Source organism: Antrostomus carolinensis, unplaced genomic scaffold (assembly GCF_000700745.2).
Source record: "Antrostomus carolinensis isolate BGI_N321 unplaced genomic scaffold, ASM70074v2 scaffold6793, whole genome shotgun sequence".
Taxonomy (NCBI): Eukaryota; Metazoa; Chordata; class Aves; order Caprimulgiformes; family Caprimulgidae; genus Antrostomus; species Antrostomus carolinensis.
This window is the reverse complement of record NW_010305760.1, coordinates 54,728-65,019: the sequence shown is the minus strand read 5'-3', so window position 1 is coordinate 65,019 and position 10,292 is coordinate 54,728. Positions and strand designations below refer to the sequence as shown.

Here is a 10,292-nt window from a genome sequence, read left to right as displayed (position 1 = left end):
CCTGCTGGAAAGGAAGCCGTGTGAATCCTAGCAGGACAAGTTGATGCAACTGTTATAAAATTGTCTTGTGGAGATTTCTTCTGTTCACACGCCTGTGCCTTTCCAAGTTTTGTCTTTTGTAAAGAACTGCTCATGTCCAGACTTTTTCTCTGAAGTCCTGATGCCATCTTTGAGCAATCATACTGTTTCTGTGAACTCATAATGTTAAGGAGTTAATGTTTCTGGTGTTTGTGTCAAAAAACATCATGTGGTAAATGTGCCCAGTTCATTAAAACAGTGGCCTTATGTGGTGGATGTTGCTGGCTGGTTAAAGCAGTGGGCACTATAGCATTGCTTGTGTGTTCTGGTCTTTGTCCTGGCCTGGACTCACTGCTGGACCTTCATTAAATTCAGCAAAGATGAGTTGAATAAAGAAGGAGTTAGATGAGGATTGGTTTTTAATTTGCTGCCAGTTGTTGCCCAGATTTTATTTTTGTTCACCCGAATTCATGTCCCTCGGTGTAGAGCTCCATGCTTGTCTTTTGTACAGTTTCATCATTTCAGAGTTATAGCATTTTTCTAATTTAATATTTTCTAATTCAGAATTTGTTTTTATTTGTGATTCTGGCTTCCATGGTGATAACAGCACCTCACTGCTTCGGTCATTCACACATTATAGGAGTGCGTTTTCTGATCTTGCATCCAACTTGTTAACAGAAATGCTGAATAGCATTGGATCTGTAACAGTCCCCTGATTGCTCTCACTAGTTATGTTCCCTCTCTCTGACAGGAGCTCAGGCAGTTTTTCAGTGTGTTGTTTGTTCACTCCATAGTGACTTTCTTCTGATAATGTATCACGAGAGAGAAATGTGCCTCCTGCACAGTCTTTTCTTCAAAGGACAGATTTCTTAATCCTCTCCAGATACTACAAGGAAATAATTGCTCTTATTTTAATTAGGATTTTGATTAAGCCCTGGACATTTGGTAACCAAGTCATTTAGCAGCTACCAGTTCTGGTTTCCTGCAGATGCTCTACTTTAGGATAAGGCTGAGAGATACACTATATACTACAACAAATTCTGGCACCTGTATTCTAAATAGAATAAAACCACTACAGAGGTGTGTTGCTATTGCTATCCCATTAGTAATGGGGAAGGATGAAATAAGAATAATCTCGGTGTCTTTATAAGGAGCTGAGATAGAAGTGAGCTGTCTGGAACTGAGCTGTCTCTGAGTCTGGAGAAAAAGTGGATATTGCTTGTTAGAAAGGAAGAGGGGTGGTAGGAGAGCAGGCTCTAGGGAATGGCAGGAATCTTTTGCCATTAGAAGATAACAGCTAATGGCAGTATCATAATGATTGATAATTAGAAATAGGGACCACAATAAATCTTGAGTCCCAGCTCTCCTAGAAGGAGAGAATCACTTTTGGATCACCACAGTCATCCTCTGAATCTTCCAACACACACTAAGAATAGTTTGTTGTTCGCACACTGGCAGCACATTTTCCTCTCATGTTGGCCCAAACAATCTAGCTCCTCATTTCTTTGGATCCACTGCTTCCTTTTTGGCTTCCTGTAAGGCAAGTGCCCACCTGTTTCTGTCCTGCTTCTCTCTGCAAGACCAGTGCTTTTGTTCAGTTTCATGTGTCTCCTGCAGCTTCGCAGTTTGACTTCAAGGAGCTGGCCAGGCTGGCGTCCTGGCCATCCCTGGTTTACTGCAGCACAATTACTTCTAAAACCCGATGAGGGCAAAGCTTTTCTTGGCCTTATTGTTTGCTTTCAATAAAGTGGTGGTGCTAGAGAGTTCAAGTTTCCACACAGGCACTGTTTCCCTCATTCTTAAAGAGCTGAGATATGTCATGGATGTGATGTCCCAGTGCTGTGGCCCCTTCTAGGCAATCTACACAGCTGATTGTGCTGAAATGGGAAGCTGTTAGTTTACAGTAATCTTTACCTTTTGTATTAAAGTGTAAAGGAAAAACTACTGAAGCTAGAAGGGTCTTGACTTAGGCTCTCTGCTACAGCACGTTGCATGGGTACATTAAAAGGCTGTGCACACATCAGGCAAAGGTGAGTAACAAATGATACACAAATTAATGTTTAGTCCCACTGAGTTACAAGCTTAGAAAGAGCTTTTCATCACTGTCCCAGGTCAGAAAGTTTGACCAAATTAAAGAGGTCATAGAAGCTCCATGTTAGTCTGGGGTTAGGTCTGAAGACCTGCTGGGACACAGGAGTGTACCTTCAGGCTTGATTAGATAGCAGTGTTTCCATCACTGTTGAGAGAGATGTGACCTTCCTCTGACATACTGAAGATAACAAGAACCGCTGTAGGCCCAGCTAGCACACTGCTTAGTTTAATCTGATACGGACATTAGTTACTATAGCTTCAAATTGACTCCAAGCCCTTGCATCTGCCTGCAAAGACAATCTAGAGATCCAGCTGGGCCCTCTGTGTTCCCTACAAAAGCTGCTCTGTTGCCTCTGTGTCTCACCTGTGGGCTTTGGACTCCACCTCTCAAATATATCAACGTGGTTTTTGCAAGGAAACATGATAGATCTCTGCCCATTGACTGAATTTCTGTTGCCTGCACCTGGAGCAGTAGCAGTCTCAGGCAGTACCAATGCTCTTTATTTGGGTGGTGCTCATGGGGGTTCAGATGGAGCTCTTGAGTTTTTGTGCAGAGTGAGCTTGCTGCTGTCAACAAACAACTGTGGACATAAATTCTTTGAGATCAAGGTGAAATGAGTTGGTGAACAGTAGATAAGGGGACTGAAAATAAACGAGTTGTTTGCTGTTCATGTATCACATATGATTTCATGCTCTAACTTGTCACTCTTCTATTTCCCCTTCAAATTTTCAGAACGCAACAAAAGTTTTGAAATGTCTTCCTTTGTGGAAACCAAAGGGCTAGAGCAACTTACAAAGTCTCCTGTGGAATTTGTGGAGTATCCTTGACTTTCAGAAAGCTGCTTTCTTAGCCTTTCTATATCTGAGATCTGTTACAGGGCTTTATTGAAATTTGGAGTCGGGAGCTGGGGAAATAGGTAACGCAAATGAAATTTGTAGATTTGACTGTCTTCCTAGATGAATTAATTGGCCTGAGTTCTGATGAGCTAATTTAAAAGCTGGCATGAGTCCTTGTGCTGTGGGCTAGGACTAGAGGGAATAGGCATAAACTACATATTGAAGACCTGATATTTTTTATTCTCGTTAAATTTATCATCCTATATGAGGTGGTATGAGTTGTGGCGAGTGAATTGTCACAATGTGGCTGATGTTTTTTTGCAAAATCACATGAGAGAGCTTGCTTTCCCATCATACCTCTAGTTCTACGAGCACTGAGCTGTTTCATTGCCACACAGTTCTTTTTTTTTTTTTTTTTTACTTCAGGTTTTTTTTGTAACTTTTAAAAAAAAGTTAAAGAGCATTCTGTTTAGACCTTTTGATGTTTCTCAATGTCTCCCATCATGGCTGCAGTTAAGAATGAATGGTCAAGATAAAATAGCACCTTAAAGAAGATTAATGGAAAGCTATTTCCACAGATAACCTGCAGCATGTTCTCATCTCTGAGATTTGTAGACTCAACTGTAAGAAGTGCACACTCATCACTTCTGTCTCTATGTAGAGGCCAATTCTAATGTGATGCCAGAAGAGCATTTATGTTTTAACTGAGCACTTCTACTCCCACCAGAGGAAGATTCGCTGTTTACAGCTGTTTGGCCCCTATAAATGCAATCTTAGGAAAATCCCAAATTAGTAACAATAATGATAAATGGAATTTTATGAATGCTATCTTTTTAATGCATATGCCTGTGCTATTTTCTTGCTTACTCTGAGTACTCTGCACAAGAACAAACAGCACCTTAAATTACCCTATATTTATCATATCTTCTACAAAATTGTGGACCTCTGGAAGCATTATGATTGCAGAAATTCAATAAGGAACCCACTGCCATTCTGTAAAGAACATCTGCCTTTAAATACTGCAGTTGCACTTGTCTGCAAAGTGGTTTTTGTCACACGTACTATATCTTAACTACTCACCATGTAGATACAACAAAATGCAGCTAAGCCGAATTTACCCAAAGGGAACACGTGTTGATTCCTCAAACTACATGCCACAAGTCTTTTGGAACGCAGGCTGCCAAATGGTTGCTCTTAACTTCCAAACTGTAGGTAAGTTATGCTGGTCTCTAGATTTTGTAAGCTGCATCTTATCACTTCTCTGATACAGTTTCCAATTTGTAGGCAGGAAAAGCTTTGTGCATCAAAAGATGTCTAGAGATTGAATGGTATTACAGAGCTCTTAATTAACATTTTTTACAGAGTTTTATTTGTTTGTTGGGTTTTTTTAACTAGGAATATGACCATGCTGTAGCTAGTATATTATGCATACATAATGCCCCCCGTATTGTCATCATTTGTAAGTGGTTACCATTGAGCAGCATTTCAGATCTGGCAGAGGTTTTTTGTTTTTTTCCCATGTCTTCCAGAATCTCAGGATATCAAGACATAAGGGACTTAGACAGCAAATTTCACTTCAAAAGTGAGCGTTTAAGAAACAAAGACATTGGGTTCCTAGATGCACAAATCACTTTTGAAATAAAATATGTTGTCTTCCAAGGCTATGTCTGTTCTGGGACATACCAGTATTTCCATCTACTGCATCCCAGGACATTTGCTGGCCATGTTCTGCCTCTGGGCACATGGTACCATGGCTTCATTCCCTTTTTCCTTTCCAGTTGTGCCCATGTATACACTGCCTTTCCATGGAAAGCAAAACCCTACACAGGCTGGGAGTCTGCAGAGTAACCAAAACATCTTTGGGCTAGTTTCAACCAAGTATCAAGCACCTACTGTCTGATGTTAGAAGAGGTTAGAAACATAAGTACTCTGCTGGGTCAGGTACAACAGTGTAACACTGAGAGACTCAAAACCTAACTATCAAGGCTTCTTTTCAAATTTGAAGATGTTGTCTATTGAATAGTCTCTGAAAGATGTCTTACAGATGTCTTTTTCTTGTGAAAAGAATCGAAGAGAGTGGCTGAAATCACAGCTGAAACTTCTTTTAACAAGAAACAGTGTGCCATAAATAGCTGTTTACACTACACTTGGTTTAAAATTACAATAAATAGTATTATTTTATTGCTTTTTTAAATTGTTATCTAACCAGAACATTATTCTTATCAATATCTTCAACACCTAGATTTGTCTATGCAAATAAACATGGGAATGTATGAGTACAATGGCAAAAGCGGATACAGGTTAAAGCCAGAATTCATGAGAAGACCAGACAAACACTTTGATCCATTTACTGAAAGTATAGTGGATGGAATAGTAGCTAACACCTTGTCTGTCAAGGTATGTATGCAGCTGGTAAAACTGCTGTCATGTCAGTGTTAGAGCATAGATATATTTCTGTTATGCAATGACCTAGCAAATGACTCTACTAAATCGAGAAAATAAAATGCATTTTATTTCGTGAAGTAACATTTCATTTTTAAATTGAAGAAGATCTTCTGCCTCACATTTCATATTGTAGGATAAGTAAATGTATTTTTATTCTATATATTTTTTTCCATAGAAGTAATAGGAAAGTGAAAGTATTTAAGAGTAGTTTGTCTGTGTTTTTAGTAACAAAGAGCTGAATCTAAAGCATGCTGTTAGAACAGTATGCTATTTTGAGTATAAATAAATTTTCTGGTTCCCTCTAAGTTCTCCAGCAGAACTGTGGAACCATAAATGTCAGCTGCAATTCTTTGCCAACTTGCTTTTCTTCATTCCTTTTTAAGGATCTCTAATGAAGTTCAAGGACCACTACGAATCTGCAAATTGAAAACTACTTGTATGAATGTTTAGAGGGATAGATTGCATTGGCTATGTGAGGATCACAAATTTATACTTGGTATATCTCTAGTTATAAAAACATAAACTTTCTGAAATCCTGTTATTCCTTTAATGGACTTGTCCATTACAAGAGTGTCTGTATTATAGAATCCACCTGCAAAATATCCTCCTGTTTTCTTTTAGACAAAGCAAGTATTTCCTCTCAGGCTGCAGACACAGGCATAGCAGAGCAGTGCTGGGAGGGATATGAATAAAGTAATAATTTGATGACATTTATGGTAAAAAAAGATGACTGTGTGGGAATGACCTTTTGTGGTGACCTGTAAATATGGAAGCTTTCAGGTCCTTCTGTGGGTTTAGAGGCACTTTCTTCTGTGATTTTAATAAATGGAAGTGGAAGTCATTCAATAGCCATTAGGAGATGCACAGCATTTTTGACATGAATGAACATCCAGGAGTCATGAGACAGCTGTCAGAAGTCAGCTGCTTCTGCATGTTTGGTGAAGACTCTGCTGTTTGTAATGTCAGTGCTCATACAAGATACAGCTGAGAATGGATTAAGATTTGCTTTAGGCAAACCTGAATTTGTTAAGGTACAGTGACACTGCTACATATTCCTAATCCTCTTCCATTTTCTGATATAGTTGCAGACCTTTAACTTTTTAAAGCTGAGAGTTGTGTTTCCTGTTAAAAATAAGAACTAAAACAGCTATTTTATATTTGTCTTATTTTCATAGTGAAACTCCTCACCCTCTGTGAAGAACCTTTATTAAATACCAACTTTTTAGCTTGTTAAAAACATATATAGTTTCTCTCTCTTAGTCCTCTTTTCTTCCAGCATTTTTTTGAACCTGTTGTTGAAACTGGATAGAAACAAGAGTTCTCAAAAATGCTGTGTTGTGGAAATAGGCAGCCAGATTTAGGAATGAGATCCAAATGATTGAGGGAAGGGCAGCAGCATGATCTCAACCACATTATCGCTCATAGGGGAATTCAGGACCACAGGGTCACAGGAAATCAGGCCTCATAAGTTGTTTTTCTGTGCCTGCAATATTGAACAGTGTTTTTTTGTTTATTGTGGTTTTTGGTTTGGTTTGGTTTTATTTTAAATGCATACTCTCTGATCATTAATGAGAATTATCTATCTGCATTTCAGCCACTCATTTCCTAAGCAACCGAAGCGGTCTCTAGTGATTCTCCTTTGTTTTGGTTTTAGATAATTTCAGGTCAGTTTCTTTCTGATAAAAAAGTTGGTACCTATGTAGAAGTGGACATGTTTGGCCTGCCTGTGGATACAAGAAGAAAAGCTTTGAAGACCAAGACCTCTCAAGGCAATGCAGTTAATCCTGTCTGGGAAGAGGAAACCATAGTGTTTAAGAAGGTTGGTGTAAGGCTTGTTTCCCAAACGTGCATTGTGCTTGTTTTATCACTGTCCAGTACAGTAGTTCTCCCCATTAGTGAAATTTGCATTTGTTAGAAAGAAGATGAAGAGATTCTAAATGGTTGTTTCTTCAACTGTTCATTGTTAACCACTTTTGGTGTAATTTTGCTACTCTAGTCCTGACAGCTCCTACTCAGATAAATGAGTTTAAAGTCACCTTGATTCTTTCACTGACGCAGCTGGAAACAGCAGACATGTCGATATAGGCTCATCAGCAGGGCACGGTGCAGTGCCATGTGATGAACAAGCACAGATCCTAGCAGCAGTTTAGCTGAATTACCATTTTGCCTTAGCTGGACATCCCTGCTGGAAAGCAGATCCTGTTAATGTGCAAGCAAGACGATGTTAATACAGCTGTAACAATCTGGCTGTCCCAAGCTAACACATTCAAAGCAATCTGTTATCTCTGCTTAGCGCGAGATTGTGCTATATAAATACAACCTAGGAGATGAAATCACATAAATCCCATCCTCTTGAAATGAGCCATAGGCTCCTGAGTTACTCATGTAATTTAAACAATATTACTCGGGCTCAATTCTCTAAATTTGAGGGAGCAGAAAATACTGCGCCTGTTTTACGAGTGTACAACGTGAATGTCGTCTTGTGCTTCACAATCTACTTAGCAGCCAGTTTTCTAACAGGATTTCTGAGTTTTGCTTATTGGGCACTGTGGTTAAGGGGATCTGATCCTGAGTCCAGGTGCTTGGAAAACAATTTATTTCATATTTCTCTAGGCAAATGTAGTTGACAGAGGTGTTTATGCAATTGGTGCTTGCAGCCCTGCTTTCTAGGGAGTACAGCCCTTTTCCCTGAATATTTGGCCTTCTGAATGACTTTCCTTTGGCAGCCTGCCAGAGCTTAAGTTTGGAAACATCACTAGCATTTTTCTTCTGTAATGAACTTCTAATTAATGTACTTCATTTCTTTATTTAGTTAACGATCGTGTCTGGCTGCCTCTGTGCTCAAATAAGCATAGATTACTATTTTTAGTAATCTTGAAAATAATTAGAAAAACTCTGGCTTGGATTCTTGCCTTTTTTTTTTCTCTCTTTCATTGTATAGATACATTTTAGTGTATATTCTGAAAAAAAAAATGCATATCTATGCCCAGGTTAAAAATATGTGTATTTTTATGTATATTTGCATTAAGTAAGAAAATGAGATTAATTATGCTACACATTTTTTAAAGTAATATTAGAGATTCCTATCTTAGTAGGGTAGTTTAAATAATCTTTTTTAATTTCTTCTTTTCTTTTTTCACTGTTTGGCCATCTTACATAGTGCCAAGCAAGCATCCATTGCTAATAAACATCCTGCCTGATTAAACATGTTTAACTCAGCCAGTGAGTTTGCTGCAGCACTGGAAAATTCTGCTGGGGTTGACATGGTTCATGTAATTCATAGATTCACACTCTGCAAAACAGCTTGAAGTTTCTTGTTTGAGTTTTCAGCACTAATATGCCTATCAGTGACTTTTCTCAGAAGTAAGTAATCCCACTGGCACAAACACAAAGGAAAAAAAAACCTGTAGGGCTATGAGTAGTAAGCAGAAAACAGAGACATTCAAATGTGATAGGAGTTGAGCTGTTATCTTATTGAAAATGTAGGGTCAAATCGCTGGGTTCAACTTATTATGCACACATCCCACTTGGAGTTTCTTCATTGACAAATGTTTCTATAAGAGCTATTTTGATGCAGAGGTGCATCCACCCTGACCTCTTATATGGATGTGCAAATTCTACTACTATCTGCTAGACTGAATTTCTCTTTCTGTCTGCTATATAGCCTATGTCTGGAAGGAACTGTTTTGTTTAGAGCAGGAAGTTAATAATGCAACAATATTGCCTTCTAGGTTGTTTTACCTTCCCTGGCATGTTTGAGGCTAGCAGTGTATGAAGAAGGAGGGAAATTTATTGGTCATCGGATATTACCAGTCTCAGCAATTCGACCAGGTAAACTTTTTTTCTCCATTGAGATGAACATTGTGTAGTAAAAAGAAACAGCAAGCCAGGATCCCAGCACTGTAAATTAGTAGCCACTCTGCAGATTTATAGCAACTGGGGATTTGAATAGTATATCTCGAGTTTGAAAAGAAAAATACCATATTGCACCAGAAATTTAAATGTGTAATGAACCAGAAAAACCAATAGAATTAAGCTTCAGAGGCATAGTTGGCATTTACTGGTCTCCAGCAGATCAACTGCATGTTCACAGTTTTATGCTAAAAAGTGAAATTGTACACTTTTAAGAGGAAAGAGGGCAGCAACAGCCAATTTTGATGTCATCTTTGTGAGAATGGGAGATGGCTGGGAATGAAAGCAAAATATGCTTCTGTAATGTAATTTTTACACGCATGCAAGGACTGACCTATATGCAAGCTGTTGTGTTTCTGCAAAACCTTTAAATCAACCTAAAATTACTTTCATGGTTATTGCTGCAAATTAAAAAAGAAAAAAAAAATCATTACTGCTCTCTTCCAAATCATATAATTATTTCTATTATAATTAGTGATTACTTAACTGAAAATTGTCTTGTGCAACAACTCAGCCCTTATTTTCCAGGCCAGAGACTTGTTCGAGATCAGGTTTCAGAAAGATGCAGTGACATTGGCATTTTGAGCAAGAGAAGTGTTTGACTTCAGTGACAGCTTTTCCAGTGAGGGGAGGGGAGGAAACTAAATCAGGGCAAGCATATGGGCCATAAACACACTCCTAGCTTCACTCACACTGGAAAAGGAAGAACATCATTACTCTGTACCTTATCTAGCCAGTCCCAGCAGTAGCATAAACCTCACATATCCCCATATCTAACAGTTTTTGTCTGTATTATTCCTGGAGACCTGATCTCAGGTGATGTATAAATCAGTCTGTTCTCTTGTGGCGGGTGATGTCAGGGCTCTTCTAAGAAGCAGTGCAAGTGGTTTTGTCTTGGCTGGTGCAGGTGGTGTGGCCTCACTGCAAGTGCAGACAGGCTAACCATGGGACGTGGCTGCTGGGCATGTCACTGCTCCAGGATTTCCTCA

General features: G+C 38.8%; 1 protein-coding gene across 1 annotated transcript in view; it reads left to right on the top strand.

The window, feature by feature from the left end:
• Positions 1-10,292, top strand: part of LOC104522544 (1-phosphatidylinositol 4,5-bisphosphate phosphodiesterase beta-1) — a 39,635-nt gene that overhangs the window by 8,481 nt on the left and 20,862 nt on the right. Inside the window, exons 6-10 of the mRNA XM_029084247.1 lie at positions 2,843-2,927; positions 4,034-4,158; positions 5,189-5,343; positions 7,046-7,210; positions 9,123-9,222. Of these exons, the coding sequence (XP_028940080.1) occupies positions 2,843-2,927; positions 4,034-4,158; positions 5,189-5,343; positions 7,046-7,210; positions 9,123-9,222 (630 nt within the window). The remainder of the gene's footprint in view (positions 1-2,842; positions 2,928-4,033; positions 4,159-5,188; positions 5,344-7,045; positions 7,211-9,122; positions 9,223-10,292) is intronic.